Genomic DNA, 17294 nt, shown 5'->3' on the forward strand with positions numbered 1-17294 from the left:
GCCATCTGCAGATTTTGTAGTTCATGCCAAGTGACTCCTGGAGCATAACACAGATGGAAGCTGGTATTGGCCTGTACTTCCCAGGAGGCCCAAGAGCCAGTGTGCCTGGTAGAAAGCTTCAGACCATATCAAAGCACCACCCAATCACCTCCACAAGTGACACACTCAAATGTGGACTCAGCGGGTACCAGAGCTCTTCTGAAGTCTGTCCTGCTCCATGGGGTAGGCACCTACACAGCTGATTGTTCATTCCAGTGGTCACAGCCAATCTTTACAGCTGATAGGCCTGGGGGTAAATCCCTCCTGCTGACATGCCAACATAAATCCAGATTCAACTACAGGAAGAGGGGAGTGCACAGCCCATGGTGGAGGCTGCACCTAAAGAGTCCAGCTTGGGTAAAGGGGGAGGCTTGTGCCACTGGACCCTACAGGACACCTACTACATTAGGCCCCTCTACCAAGCCTGGGAGAGGTAACAGTTCTACCTAAAACATAGAAACAAACTCAGGGAGGCTGCCAAAATGAGGAGACAAAGAAACATGTCCCAAATGAAAGAACAGAACAAAACTCTAGAAAAACAACTAAACAAAATGGAGATAAGCAATCTACTAGATGCCAAATTGAAAACACTGGTTATAAGGATGATCAATGAACTTAGGGGAAGAGTAAATGAACTTAGTGAGAACTTCAACAAAGAAATAAGAAACATAAAAACAGAATTAGAAAGCATAAAAAAGAACCACTCAGAAATGAAAAATACATTAATTGAAATGAGGAATGTATTACAGGGAATAGTGGAGAAGACGAAGCAAAGGATCAAATCAGAGATTTAGAAGCTAAGGAAGCAGAAAACACAGATAAAGGGCCTCAGACAAGAACAAGCTAAAGTAGTTCATCACCATCAAATCAGTATCACATGAAATGTTCAAGGGTCTTTTTCAAAAAGAAAAAAAAAAAATCAAAAATTTCCATAATAAAATGGCAATACAGGGTGGGGCAAAAGTTGATTTCCAGTTGTGAATATGCAAAACATAGCCTATTCCTGTATTATTTATTAATTATTGTATTATTTTCTGTATCAACAACTGTAAATCTACTTTTGTCCCTCCCTTAAATATCTGTCAACAGTTGAATTTTTAAAAAACAACATAAACAAACAAAGTAGAACAAAAACAGAATCATAGGCACAGAGAACATTTGCCAAATGGGAGGGGGTTCATGGGCTGGGTGAAAACAGTGAAGGGATTAAGTACAAATTGGTAGTTACAGAACAGTCCTAGTGATATAAACTACAGCATAGGGAATATAGTCAATAATATTATAATAACTGTGTGGTATCAAATGGATATGATATTTATCAGGATGTCATTTATTAAGTTATATCTAATTCCTGGGTTGTACACCTAAAAGTAACGTATTACTGTATGTCAACTGTAACTGAAAAATATTTTTTTTTCAAAAAATTAAATAAAAATAAAAAATTACTATTGGAAAATAATTGTTGCAAGGAGAGAGAGAAGAACATCATAAAGTTAGAAGGAAACTTTACTTCTGCCAGCTCTCATTCTGCCTTAATTTCAATTGGAAAAGCAGGCTCCTAAGAAGAAATGTTTAAAACTGTCAGTTTCTCTTGCCTGGTCACAAATATAGCAAAATGCTTTATGTGGCTACCTAATCCCTTGCTCTTACTTGCATCTATCCTTTCTGAAAAATTCACAATAATCTGGGCTCATAATCTGCCCATCCAAATGAATACTCTTCTTCACATAGTTTCTATGGTTTGTACTTTAATGACTTGTCTAAGAAGATGCAAAAAGTCCTGAATTATACTCCTATTCTGAAAATCCACCTAATGCCTGGTATTCTAAAATACATCTGGCTGTTTATAGTACTGTACTCTGCTATTACCACTACTATTTAACTATAACTTGTACTATCAGCTACCATTCATAGAGTACTTACTATATACCAGGCCAAGTACTTTAGTGCTTTCCATGATTTCATTTCATCTTCCTATCAACACTCTGAAGTAGTACTATTATCAGTAAACAAAAAAATTAAAAAGTTAATTGCCCAGCCCTGGCCAGTGTGGCTCAGTTAGTTGGAGCTTAATCCCATAGACTGTAGAGTCATGGGTTCAATTCCTGGTCAGGGCAGTTGGCTAGGTTATGGATTCAGTCCCTGGTCAGGGCACTTACAAGAGGCTACCAATAGGTGTTTCCTCTCAAATAGATGTTTCTCTCCCCTTCTTTCTCCCTACCTTTCCCTCTCTCTAAAATCAATAAGCATGTCCTTGGGTGAGAATAAAAAAAAAAAACATTTAATTGCCCAAATTCACAGATCATAGTAAATGGGGTAATAAATATTTGAAACTAGGAATTATAATTCCAAAGACCACACTATTATTTTTACATAATCCTTATTTTGAAAGAAACAAAAATACACTTACTATAAAAAAAATTCAAACTACCCATTGTTGAACATCTCTAGGAAATAGTGTAGTCAAATACCATTTCATTTTAAACTTCATAAATGTATATATAACTCACTGGTTCACAACCTCAAGTCACTCCCACACCAGAGGTTTTTAAAAGATAATGAAGATTTCTTTAGACAGAAAATGCTATCCACACTTCTATCCAATCATGAAATAAGAAGCATCTTTTGGTGAGGTAGGGAATTGAAAAAAGTCAATTTCTTGAAAAAGAAAAACATGTCCAGTCAAAAACTTGTACATGAATGTTCACAGCAGTGTTACTCATATATCAAAAAGGCAGAAACAACCCAAATGTCCATCAACTGATGAATAAATAAAATGTGGTATATCCATACAATGGAATATTATTTCCAGTTAAGAGGCAATAAAAAGGAATGGACTACCAGCACATGCTACAACATGGATGAACATTATGCTAAGTGAATGAAGGCAGTTACCAAGGACCACATATGATATGACTCTACAAGAGATGTCCAGAATAAACAAATCTACAGATTGGCTAGGGCTAGGGGAAGGGTGGGAGGAAGAGTTGGGGGAAAATGGGGAGTACAACCAATGCATAGGGGATTGCTTTTGGAGTAATTTTGGGGTAATAAAACTGTTCTACAATTAATTGTGGTGATAATGGTTACGTAACTCTGTGGATATACTAAAAACCACTAAAACTGTATAGTTTAAATGAGTTAATTAAGAGTATTACGGTTTGAATGTTTGTCTCCCCTCAAATTTGTTATGTCAAACTCCTAATGCATAATGTGATGGCATTAGGAAGTGGAGCCTTTGGAAGGTAACTAGGTCATGAGGATGGAGCCCTCGTGAACAGGATTGGCATCCTCATAAAAGGGACCCCAGAGAGCTCCCTAGCCCCTTCTTCCAAGTGGGAATACAATAAGTCTGTAACCTGAGAAGGGCCCTGGTACATGGGCCATCCTCCAGAGCTGTGAGAAATGAAATTTTTGTTGTTTGTAAGCTACTCAGTCTGTGGTATTTTGTTATAGCAGCCTGAACAGACTAAGACATATGGTATATGAATTATATCTCCTTAAAGCTGTTAAAGATATGGTAGTTTCTACAATCTCTTCAAAAGCTTTTGGTAAACATTTTAAGGTTTTCTTCTATTCAATCACACTTTAAGGCAATTTTTACTTGAATTTTCCAATTTAAATCCATTTTCCTACATTATTTTGCACTCCACATATATTTACCTAAATTATAGCCCAGAAATAAATAAAAATAAAAATAAATAAATATAATAAATATAAATATAACTACAAGGGATAAATGAGGTATAAAAATGGCTCAAAATTCAAATAAAAAATTAGAAAATGACTACAAGATTAAGTTCTTAATTTTGTTCTATCAAAAATTTTTGTAATTTAAAACCAATAAGAGCAGTTAATACATTTAACTAAGAGTAAGAGACATGTCTTGACAAAAAACTCTATGACAACCTTAGTGTCTGAGTTTTAATATTAGTGACTATAATAATTTACATTCCTCCTACAAGGTAGATTAATTATAATTTGTGAATATATTTTCGTATCACACAAGTTGTTAAGATTTTAGAAAAACATTTAAAGTGATATAACATGGAGACAATTATTAAAATTCCATAGTTCTTCTAATACATATCCTGCAAACTTACCATCTGTACACTTTTTTCCAATTCCTGGGGAATTGCAAATGTTGATGAAGGAGCCTGAGTAAGAGGCCATGCGCCAGCCTAGAAGAAAAAAAGTAAAATAAAAAAGTTATATAGATAAACATCTAACTTGAAAGTACATATTTATAAATTGATTTAAACAACTAAAGCACTTTTTTTCCTTCCTCAAAATGTTGATAAAACTCATCAGCATTACTATCATGACACATTCCATTCCAAATCAGTAGAACATAACATTAGAAGCTAGAATTCATTGACTGAAAGAAATGTAATCAGCCATTCATTTATTAATCCTTTGTATCAAACTATTTGAAATTAGCAAATGCCTACAATAAAACACATATTCATACCTGTAGAACATATATTTGAAAACTAATTCCCAAATCTATTACTGTGTCTTGATTTTTGATAAAATTGTTGAACTTATTGTTGAGATCAGCACTGACACTCATATCTGTATACATCCGATGTAGTTTGCTGGTAAACTCATAACCACATGCTTGCTGTGAAGACAGTTTTAGAAAATATGATTTAAAAAGAAAAATAATAAATCATATTGATTAATAAGAACATATTACTGTTGCTAGGTCTATGATCAAGGGTCTACCTACTGAATAACTCAAGATAAATATCAATTAGCTCTTACTTATTTCATCAATGATTCAAAAATAAACTAAAATTCAACTGCACTAAATACTTATACTTAAAGGAATATTTCATTTACCACTACTATTGGGTAATACGAATCTTTTGTTAACACTGTTTATTTTGTGGATAATTCTATATCAATAAATATCGGGAGATCTATCCTTTAATACATTATTTGCATATCCCACCATATGAATATACCATTATGCATTTAACCAGTCACCTGTGGATGAGTTATTTCCTGTTATTATATATAATGCTGCAATGAACATCTTTATGTGCTAGGTGAATAATTTCTAGGACGTGATCAGATCAAAGGCATACATTACCTTTAACTTATTGATCATGGCTTCTTCAGAATCCATAGACATAGATAACCCGTGAATTAAACGTTTTGCCAGCATTCTTGCGTAGAACTATATTAAAAAAAAATTTCTAAAGATTACTTCCTTTCTGATGACTTAAAGCTAAAAAATAAATCAAATCTGACTAAAAAAAATAAAACTTCTCTGTTTACAACTTACCTTTTGAAAAACATCCTTATCATCAATATATTTGAAAACAGTAATGAAGCTGGTAAGTTTGTCTTCTACTTCATTCTCAGTCATCCCCTTCGCTGATTTCTTTAGTAAATTGTCACAGTACTTAGCAAGCTCAAATAGAAATTGACAGTGAATGTTATAAAAAGCCCTTCTACAAATATCATGCCTCAAAAGATGCAAAATGACAATTCAAAATATCAATGGACAGGGTCTCTGCCATCCTAAAGCCTATCTTTCAAAAGTTATGAACATGCACTAAAAAGCTTAAAATATGTCATAAGGCATATTTAAAAAAAAAAACTGTAAGTAAAAAAATCTAACTGATATTCAGTGAACAATAAAACACTGTTATAAGTGACAGAAGTTTCAAAAGAGCACCTAGAAGACGTTTGCATAGCTCTATAATTTTTGACATTAAACAAGTACGTTTTTGAATTTTTACAACCTTATAATTAAATTTCCTTTAATGATTATAAAAAATTAATCATATTTCTTTTCAATTTCATATAAAATGTCTCTGAGAAATAATGCAAATAATTTCAAACCAGACATTCTTTAAAACTCAAACTTTATAAAATGGAGTCTTTTCTCGTTCAGTTATTCTTTTTTTAAGATTTTTATCTATTTTTAGAGAGAGGGGAAGGGAGAGAGAAAGGGAGAGGACATCAAGGTGCGGTTGCCTCTCATGCACCCCCTACTGGGAACCTGGCCCGCAACCCAGGCACATGCCCTAAACTGGGAGTTGAACCAAGGACTCTGGTTGACAGGCTGCCTGGCGCTTCATCCACTGAGCCACACCAGCCAGGGCTCCTTCAGTTATTTCTTAAGAAAAGGCTATAGTCTATATACTCTTAAGAAAAGGCTATCAGGTTTACTGCATTTCTTAAATGCCAAATTATATATAATATAATCATTTTTTAAATAATTTAGTTTCATGTATTTTTTTCCTGAAAAATACCACAAAAACAAATTAATTTGACATTCTCTTCAGTTTTCTTTTTCAAATACTAATGTTTTATAAGATTATTTTTAAGCAATCATCATACTTACCAATTCAGGAGCTTTGCAAATAGACTTGGGTTCTCTGTAATTTACAACTGATGTAAGAGCCTAAATAGATAACAGACCAGTAATTAGGCCCCAGTAATAGGGTATAATCTGCACATCCATAAATTATGACACCACACAAAACACAGCATTTTGATGGTTAATTTTATTTTAATTTCAAACACAGGGTAAATGCCTCTAACTATATGCCTCATGATAATTGTAGAACAATTACATATCCTGTTCCTACAGAAAGCTATTCTTTATAGCTCATTACTGACATATGAACACAGATAAGACTACACTTTCAAACATCTCATAACCATGTAAGCAAACTTCCTTTAAAGCATACCGAAATTCAAGTTTGTAAAATATATTTATTTTTCTTTCAAATATATAGCCCACATATTATATTCAAAGAAAAAAATTAGCACTAAAAAGTTAAAATTACACATCTTTTTCAGAATATATGAGTTTATTAACAATTCAATTCCCCTTATATGGTATAATCATAGAAAATTCAATTCCCGTAATTCAAACATTCAATTTAACCATTCAGTTATTAATTTATTATTATTTTGACTTTCACATTTAAATTAAAGTTAATCTTCATGTCAAGATCAGAAATCTCATAATTAGAAACTGCCTTGAAGAATAATGACTAAATAAAGAGAATTAACAGGTGATCCTTGAACAACATGGGTTTGAATTGCATGGGTTCACTTACACACCTAGATTTTTATCTATAAATACTGTAAACGTATTTTCTCTTCCTTAAGATTTTCTTAGTAACATTTTCTATTCTCTAGCTTACTTTACTGTGAGAACATAGTCTACAAGGTCTGTCCAGAAAGTACCCAGCCATGTACTCTTTCAGAGAGACATTAAAGATACAAGAAACATTGTACATAGGACAATGACGCCTCAGTCCCCTGTAAAGTAGGTACCTTAAGACCTAACATAGTTCTTCTAGCATTTCTTCCACTGTTCAAACCACTCTGCAAAAATCCTTTGTTGGAATAGCCATCAGCTGCCCCCTCATATTTTCCTGAATTTTAACGATGGTCTGAAATCTCTTCCCTTTCAAAGGTGATTTTAGTTTTGGGAAAAGCCAGAAGTCGCAGGGCACCAAATCTGGGCTGTAGGAGGCGTTGAGTAACTTGGGTGATCTGATGTTTCACCAAAAAACTGTACTTGAGACGTGACTCATAAGCAGGTGCGTTGTCACGATTGGAGCTGCTAATCCCTAGTTGCTCATAGCTGTGACTGTTTTTCATCTTACTGCATCTCTCAACCCACGAAGAACACTAAGGCAGTACTCATTAATTGTTTGGACTGGAGGGACGTACTAATTAATGTTGGACAACACCTTCCAAAACAAAAAACACTGTTAAAATGGTCTTGATCTTGCTGTGACTTTCTTTCGCCTTCTTTGGGCAGGAAGAACCATGAGACTTCCATTGGGATGATTGGGTCTTTGTTTCCAGATCATTGCCATAGGCTCACAATTTATCTCCGGTTATGACCTTCTTGAGGAAATCTGGTTCATTGGTTGTGGTTTGAATCAAGCCATTAACAACTGCAAGCACGATGTTCCTTCTGCTCTGGTAGCAGAAGCTGCAGAATGAATTTTGCCACAACATGTTTCATAAGAAGCTGCATCAAAATCTTGGACACAGTAGTTTTGGGAATCCCCAGATCAGCTTCTAGTTCTCTCACTGTCAGTCGCTGACCTTTGATGATTGCAGCCCATACACACTCAACATTCTCAGGTGTTCTGCTTGTCACAGGCCTTCCAGAATGTGGATCACTTTCAACAGATTCTCAACCATCTTTGAAGCATTTGTACCAAATTTTTATTTGCACTGCACTCATTGCATTGTCCCGGAAAGCCTTCTGAATCACCTGAACAGTTTCTGCAGAGGAATGTTCAAGCTTAATGGAAAATTTGATGCAGATTCATTGCTCTACTTGCTCATTTTGAATGCGATGACCACACAGTACACATGCTCATTCAACACCACTGACTAGTACAGTGAAATCATCACTGCTCACGCATGCATATTCCAGTCCACTCTCCTAGGCTGCCAGGTTACATCAATGTCGCACAAACCATTCTCATTATATTAACAATGGCTGGACTTTTTCTGGACAGACTTCATATAGTAAACATACAGAATACATGTTAATCGACTATGTTATCAGTAAGGCTTCTGGTAATATCAGCAGGCTGTTAACAGTGAAGTTTTGGGGATGTCAAAAGTTGTAAGTGGACTTCTGACTACAGGGTATCAGTGCCCCTATCCCCTGCATTGTTCCAGGGTCTACTATATACAGACACTCGTCGACTTAGAATGCCTTTTACAATTTTTTTGACTTTACAATGGTAAGAAAGCAATATGTATTCAATAAAAATTTTAATTGGCATTTTGAATTTTGATGTTTTCTGAGACTGGTGATATGCGATACGATATTCTCTAATCATGGTGGGCAGTGGCAGTGAGGCACAGCTCCCAGTCAACTACACGATCACAATGGTAAACAACTGATACTCTACAGTGTATTTAGTGTTAGATGATTTTGCCCTACTATAGCAAATGTTAAGTGTTCTGAGCCTGTTTAAGGCAGGCTCAGCTAAGCTATGATGCTTGGTAGGTTAGGAGTATTAAAGGAATTTCTGACTTATGGAATTTTCAACTTATGGTGGGTTTACCAGGGCATAACCCCATCGTATGTTGAGAAGCATCTGTAGATACAGATATTATTAGTTACCTTATCCAAAGCACTCATGAAGTGCTGATCACCATTCAAAACAGTGTTGATAAGTTGAACAAATTTACCATGTACTTCCAAAACTGACTCCACAAATAGTGTTGGCATCTAGAAATATAAAATACAAAGTACAAAAACACACTTTAAGAAGTTTCAAGGATATAATTAGGCTTATCAGAGTCATTTAATTAAGAGTAAAGTTTTCCCCAAGCAAATTAATGTTACACATGCACATACACTCCTCAAAAATATTTTAGCTAAAATGGTCTTAAAAATCTAAAACTTTGATGTTGAAATCAGTTGTCATTCAACACTAGAAATACAGAGCTCAAGTTTCTCTGCCAAAAGAACCCACTAAAAACACACTTCTCTCTAGTGCCGGAATACTGTATCTTAAGGGTAACAAGATACAATCTCTGAACCACCCCGCCAGGCCTATCATTTTCACAGAGGATTATATAAACAAAAACTGCCTTCAAAGCCACTGAAGGCTAAGAGAGAGAACAGAGTTCAAAGTCAGTGTCTGTGAAAATTGAGGACCCTGGAGATGGGCAATTCCCCACATCTCAGAGGGAAGAGATACTTAGTTGCACAAATGTGAGTTTTTATTATAATAAGCACAAAGTGAGTACCTAGTCCCGGCTGGGTAGCTCAGTTGGTGAGAGCACTGTCCCCATATGCCAAAGTTGCAAGTTTGAGCTCTAGTTAGGGCACAAACAAGAAGCAACTACTGAATGCATAAACAAGTGCAGTAACAAATCAATGTCTGTCTCTCTCTCCAAAAAAATCAATTTAAAAGAACAGTACCTAAGACTTAAGTCAGCTAAAAATTATTTGGGTTCATTACAAATGCATTCTCTTATATTTCTAGCTCCCGATCCTTGATACCAAACTGTATGCCTCTATGCCTAATGTCGTTTAATAACCTGAATCTGTAAAGCAAATAACGTAAATAAACCTAATAAATAACAGACTAATAAACCAATAGTTTTTTAAAAATAGAAAACTTATGTAACTGTAGTAGGACATCTAAGGTTTACTGTAATACTGTAGTAGTATGAAATCTAAGGTTTACCAAAGACAAATATATCTACAGCTAAATTGATGAGCATAAAATAAATGCCCCTGAATAATGTTGTCTATTCATAGATTACTGCATTACAGATGACAAGTAAACAGCTCTACCTAGGAAAAAGAACTAATATTTCATGTCACGTCTATTCTGTTCATCAAACATCACTAGTAAAAACAAGGTGGTCCAATCAGTTTTGATGACAGAAATACACTAATAGGAAAGATGCCTTGTTGTAAATAGGCATTTGATCATCAGAGAACTCTTAAGAAAGATGGGTATTAGGAACATGATGGTCACATTTTGGGTAGGAAGCATGTATTTAGAGATGATTGTTTTAATCTAAATTTGCTTCATGGGCTACGAAATTCAGAGCATATATAAAGAAAGCAAATTGTGAGTTCTCTGTATTACCATTGATTAATTCCATTACCTCTACAACTAACTACTACTGCCAGTTACACAGAAATACAAATACTTAAGAATAGCAAAGATATTTTTCTATAGGGTTAATTAACAATTGCTAAATGAACACATCAGAGTAACTAAGAAGTTTACCTCATTCAATGACTTTCTAATAATTTGATAATTCCAAAATGTGTCCAATAAACTCTAGGCTTGAAACATTTCAATAAAGATATTTCATTTATTGGCATGGTAAAACTTTTCTTTCTCTAAGACAGTAAAATCAAAAAACCTAACTCCATGATAATCTGATTAAGAGAAAAATGTTCCAGTTCCTTATATAACTCACATTTTCCTGAGTGAGATTACTGGTTGCTCTAAGGCCCTCATCATGAACATGATTTTGCAGCTCCTGTATCATATGAGGTAAACCAGTGGACACAGCACGGAGTAAGACATACATATTTGCCATGTCTGAGGGGGAAAAATTTGATTATTAGATTTCCAAATATTTTAATATATTAGGTAATATATGGTTCAAAGTACAGAAAGTCCCCCACACCTGCCTCCCAACCACCCAGTCATCCTCCCCACAGAAATATTGTGGTCAATATCTTTTCAAAGCTGTTTCATGCACATTCAGGCAAATATGCATATTCTTCCTTCTGCCCCTTTTTATAAAATAGTGTAGTATATTTGGTGTATTATTTGCAACTGCAGAACACAACATTTTCACTTAGAGATTTTTTGTATCAGTACACAGAGCATTTCTTCATGTTTTACAACTGTACAGCACTCCATTATATATTACAATTACTTAACAATTGGTAGAAATTTGGCTGTTTCCAATCTCTTGACATTACAATGTTATAATTAATACTCCTGCATATAGACAAGAATATCTAAAGTATAAACCTCTCGAAGTACGATTGCTGTGTCAAAGCTTAATCTTCTAGAAGGATCCTTCTAAATCGAGCTCTCAAAAGCATGGAGCTAGCTCCTTCACCAACAATATGTTATCAAACATTTTGATCTTTGCCAGTGAGAGGTGAAAAATAATGTCTCAGTGTAAAGGGTTTTTTTTTTTAACTTTTTATTTAAGTATACATACAGAAAAACATGTAAATCAAAAGTGTATGTCTCAATGAATTATCACAGGTGGATACACACCCTCCCTCCCATGTAATTACCACCCAGGGTAAAAAACAGACATTACCTACACCTAGAAGTCCCCTTCACACCTCTTCCCAATCACTACTCCTCTTGCTCTTCTGCAAAGGTAATCACTGTCATAAGTACTAAACCACAGATTAGTTTTGCCTGTTTTGAACTATTTATAAAAATTGAATCATACAATTCTTTCATGTTTAGTTTCTTTCATTCAACATGTTTATAGGTTCACATATGTATGATGTGTGCAGATGTAATTTGTTTATTTTCACTCTTCTATTCCATTCCATTGTATGAATATACTGTACTTTATCCACTCTACTGTTACAGAACATTTGAGCTATTTCCAGTTTAGGGCTATTACAAATAATGCTGCTATGAACATTTTTGTACATACATGCATGCTCTTTTGACAGGGAGTTATATATATGGGAGAGGAATGGCTAGATCATAACATGCATATATTCAGCTTTAGTAGATAACATCAGTTTTTCAAAGCCCATTGTAATAACAAGTTCCCCCTACTCCACACACTTCCCAACACTTATATTTTTAGTCTTTAAAATTTTAGTTAAGTATTGATATCTTAATATGGTTTTAAGTTGCACTCCCCTATTTTAATGAGATAAATTGCCTTTTTATGTTTATTGGCCATTTGGATATTCTCTACTCTGCTGTGCCTGTTCACATTTCTTGACCATTTTATAGTTGGACATGAATGTTTTTTAGTCACTGCAAATATATTTCTACCCTATGACTATCTTTTGATGATCCAAAGTTCTTAATTTTAGTGCAGTCATTCATTCGATCAATCTTTTCTTTGTGGTTAGTGCTTTCGTGTCTTATTTAAAATGTCTTTTCCTACTTCAAGGTCATGAAGTTATTTTCCAATATCATTTCCTGAAAGTATTACTGTTTTACATTTAGATCAAAAGCCTACAATGACTTGACCGATTCTGAATATAGTATCTGAGGTAGAGATCAAATTTCACTTTTTTCCAAATGAATATCCAGTGGACTCAGCGGTATTTGTTGAAAAGACTATCGTCTTTCACCCACTCCTCTGCAGTGTCCTTTTTGTCTTAAGTATCTAGTATGCATGGGTTATTTCTAGGCTATTTTATTCCACTGGTCTACTTGTTTATCCTCATTGTCTTAATTATTGTGGTTTTATGATAAGTCATTCTATCCTAGAAAGTCTTCACATCGTAGTCGTCAACACTGTTGTGACTGTTCTTAGTCTAAGAGTGTAACTCAGAATAAAAAAAACAATTTTGGTTTTGAGTAGATTGCCCTGGATCTATACATCAATGTTACTTCAACAATGTTTAATTTGCAGTGTAAGGCTGGCACATATTAGGTTTATTCCTTGCTATCTGAAAAATTCTTAATGCCATTTTCTTTTTCTAAAAAATTCCATTTTTTCACTGCATATTGTTAGCATCTCATTGTATTTTTATTTTGTATTGCACATATTCTGAGATTGTGCATCTTCATATATTTAAAATTCACTTATATTTCCTTTTCATATTCCTTGTCTTTTTCCTACTGCTTACTAGAACTCTTAATGTATTAAGGAAATTAGCCCTGGTGATACATAAAAATGTGCAATATTTTCCTAGGGTCTTTTTATTGAGTTTAGAATACACTTTGAGAATATACTTCTCCAAAACTGTATTTTATAAGAGATTATTAATAAAGTACTTCAAATATTTTAGAGACTATAACTAAAATATACTTGAAATCTAAGGTAACTTGAAGACTACATAAAAAGTGGCTTATAGTTTAATTTTTATTTACATTTTGAATTACTTACCATTTTTTTTCTCTTGCCGAATGATATTATGACATTCTGCATGTAAGAACTGCAAGTGGTCTGCTACCATTCGTTGCTGACATTCATGAATCACTTTAGTATATGAACTTGGGTGCAAGTATTTTCGACATCGAATTTCTTCATCTTTTAATCTACCTAGAACCTTTAGTTATATATTGTTATAGTCATAAACTAATATGAGAAAAAAACTGTAATATCAGTAAATAACTTAGGTAGCCTAATTTTAATGGCTCAATTAAACATGGCCAGGTAACAAATAAGCATTACACAACAAATTTAAACCCACACTTCATAAATCATTTCAAATTTTTACTTAAGCTATTGTCACTTACATTTCACCCTAGTCTTATAAATAATTTCTAATGGCCTTCCTTTTAACAGTTTGAGATATAATGCACATATCATATGATTTACCCATTTAAAGTATACAATTCAATGGGTTTTTGGTATATTACATTATTAGTGTTTTTTAAATTGTGATAAATACAAAACAAAATTTGCCATTTTTAACCATTTTTAAATGTATAATTCATTGGTATTAATTATATTCACAATGTACAACTGTACTTCCAAAACTTTTTCATCGTACCAAATAAAAAAACTATGTAAACATTAAGCAGTAACTCCCTATCCTCCCCTCCCAGTAACTTCCGATCTACTTATGTCTCTAAGAATTTGCCTATTCTAGATATTTCATATAAGTGGAACCATATGTTTTTTGCCAATGGCCTCTTTTTGAGAGTCAGATATAACGAGGAGTATATGCTTCACTTATCACTTTGAGCACTTTTCATGATTGAATCTAAATCGTTTAACAAAAGTCTCAGATTCAAAAAGGGGTAAGAGCTGAGAAACACTGATTTAGTGTAACCTGCACTTAACAGATGAAGGAAAATGTCCTAGCTGACTTACTCAAGATTCCAAAGCTAATGAGTGAAAACAGCAGGAAGTAAAACAGCTCAGACTTGTAGGCCTGGGCTTTATGAAATACGTTAACGGTTTATCAGGAAGTAATATTTCTTGTCCTATGTTCCATGGAGACACAGTATAGATATTCTCCTTACATTTTATCTTTCTTGGCTAAACTAGCTAACACAAATCATCCTATAATAAAATGCTCGAGCCCTAGCTAGTGTGGCTCAGTGGATTGAGTGTTGGCCTATGAACTGAAATATCGCCAGGCAGGGCACATGTCTGGATTGTGGGCCAAGTTGCTGGTTGGGGGCACGTGAGAGGCAACTGATCAATGTTTCTCTCACACAGAGATGTTTCTCTCCCTCTCTGTCTCCCTTCCCTTCTTTCCAAAAATAAATAAAATCTTTTAAACAAATACTTGAAAATGGGGACAACTGTAATTCAACAACAATGAGAAAAAGCAATAAAGATCTTGAACAAAGAAACAAAAAGCTTGAAATCCAACACTACAGATGAAAAAAACCTCATTAAAATTTCTAATATATCTTGTAAGATTACTGAATTTATACTATGACTATTCTTTTACTGAGAAAATACACAAATTTTAAACACAGTAATCAGTATGTGTTGGTTTAATGATTAATTAAAATTTCTTATGGTGAAATTAAAATTTTTCTCAGTATTCCAAAAACCTAAGAGACAAAAAGAGTGACTTATCTAAGTATCTACAGAAGTATTATTGTTTTCCTTATTTTTCTTCCATGTTAAAGGAAGAAAGATAAAAACCTAAACACTTACAATTAAGTTTATCCTATTCCCTAAACATATATCCACTAAGTATGCAGATTATTTTGCCCAGATTGTGAATATATATTATTTTAAATAAAAGCAAATCAAACAATCAGGATTGATCAAAAAGCATCAACTATGATAAAAATTGGAATAGCACTTTTTCTCATGGAAAATGCTATAGCAAGAAAAACGATTTATCAGTTGGTGATGTACATTAACTATAACTCAGAGTGATGACCAAACAGAAACTTTTACCACCAAAAAATAGATTAACTAAGAAAACTGTTACATAAAACCACATCTGATATATAATAGATGATATATTTAACATACATTTTCTTTCTTACCTTTTCCATATACTGTGAGCAGTTTGATTCTTGTAATAAATTTGAAGCTTCTTGTTTGTAATACTCTCCTGTTTCAGTCAGAAAGGGGGACTCAAAGATTTCCTGATAAAACTAAATAAATCAATTAAAATCATATTGAAGAAATTAAAACAAGTAATTTAAGAAATTAAAGGTCTGATTATTCATGTTTTTAAAGGAGGCTTTTTACCTTTAAGGGGAATTTTTTCTTATACTGTTCAACATGAACAAAGGAGTTAATAACCCCATGGATTACTTTCTGGTTTGGGTCTTCTCCACCACGATCACTAAAAGAAGGTGTGACAAAATATTCTTGAGAACACAAATTATCTATGGAAATATACCAAAGTATGCCAAAATATGACTGCTTATGCTATTGGTCTAATCCAATTGTAAAACATTTTAAATGTCAATGCATACATAATGTTTAGAAATAATTTGTTCATATAACAGCTGAATTTTTGATATTTAATGTACATATCAGATGTCATTTCAATAAATAAAAGCCTTGATTGTAAAATTAGACATATTCTATTGATACTAAAATATTTTAATTTTAGAGTAGTTATCTGCCCATCATATTAAATTCAAGACTTTAATATTGGTGGTTAGGGATATTTGAATTTCACCCTGGCTGGTGTGTAGCTAAGTTGGTTGGACCATTGTCCCACAGACCAAAAAGGGTCATGGGTTCAACTCCCAGGCAGGGCATATACCCAGGTTGCGGGTTTGATTCCTGGTCAGGGTTGCATGTGTATGAGAAGGAAACTAATCAATGTTTCTCTCCCCGTTTTTGCTCCCTTCCCCTCTCTCCAAAATCAGTAAGCATGTCCTTGGTAAGGATTAAAAAAAAATTGAATTTCACTCACCCTAAACACCATTATTAGAAGATTTGGTCTGAGAAATTCAGCCTTTGAATAATTTACAAATACGCCTATAGTAATATATATATATATATATTTGCCTATAGTAACGTGATGGTATGTGTCCCTCAGAGCTACACTCCATAGAACATATTGCTCACTGAAAAGAGTAAGACCTGTGTTTTTGATCTAAGAGATCTGCTAGAGCTGCTGAGTTGCTTTCCATTCAAGCACAAAGGTATTTCTTTATTTAGAAGTGCAGTGAGATGTTTTAGTATTTCTATATTCGTTTACAATTGTGAAGGGATCTAAAATCATTTCAATCATTAATAATCAATCATGAGTGCATGAGGCAGCCCCCATAAACATCCCTAAACTACAGTGTTTGGAACATTTCTAGATTGACGAACATATCCAAATTCCACAGAGGCAGAAGCTCCTGTGTTCTAATCCTTCCAGACCTCACCCTATGTACCTCTTCATCTAGCTGTCCAACTGTATCTTTTATCATATCTTTTATAATAAACTGGTAAACATAAAAAAATTTTTTTTATCATCTCAATTATTCATTTGACATTTGATAAGTTCCTTCTTAGCACTACTGTGATGTGAATCTTAATGATTTTAAAAATGCAGGTGGTCCTGGCTGGGTAGCTCAGTTGCTCAGAGTGTCATCCTGATATACCAAGGTTGAGGTTCGATCTCT

The 17294-nt window shown here is 33.9% G+C and overlaps 1 protein-coding gene across 3 annotated transcripts in view; it reads right to left on the reverse strand.

Moving 5' to 3' along the window:
- The window catches only part of CUL2 (cullin 2), a 113028-nt gene that overhangs the window by 30547 nt on the left and 65187 nt on the right, over nucleotides 1–17294 (reverse strand). For all 3 annotated transcript variants that reach the window (XM_045183700.2, XM_024574749.3, XM_045183701.2), the window contains exons 7-16: nucleotides 15916–16012; nucleotides 15708–15818; nucleotides 13633–13795; nucleotides 10996–11120; nucleotides 9170–9277; nucleotides 6401–6460; nucleotides 5333–5461; nucleotides 5138–5224; nucleotides 4511–4663; nucleotides 4143–4220 (exon numbers count right to left, since the gene is read on the reverse strand). In XM_045183700.2, the coding sequence (XP_045039635.1) occupies nucleotides 4143–4220; nucleotides 4511–4663; nucleotides 5138–5224; nucleotides 5333–5461; nucleotides 6401–6460; nucleotides 9170–9277; nucleotides 10996–11120; nucleotides 13633–13795; nucleotides 15708–15818; nucleotides 15916–16012 (1111 nt within the window). The remainder of the gene's footprint in view (nucleotides 1–4142; nucleotides 4221–4510; nucleotides 4664–5137; nucleotides 5225–5332; nucleotides 5462–6400; nucleotides 6461–9169; nucleotides 9278–10995; nucleotides 11121–13632; nucleotides 13796–15707; nucleotides 15819–15915; nucleotides 16013–17294) is intronic.

This window comes from Desmodus rotundus, chromosome 4 (assembly GCF_022682495.2).
Source record: "Desmodus rotundus isolate HL8 chromosome 4, HLdesRot8A.1, whole genome shotgun sequence".
NCBI classification, from domain to species: domain Eukaryota; kingdom Metazoa; phylum Chordata; class Mammalia; order Chiroptera; family Phyllostomidae; genus Desmodus; species Desmodus rotundus.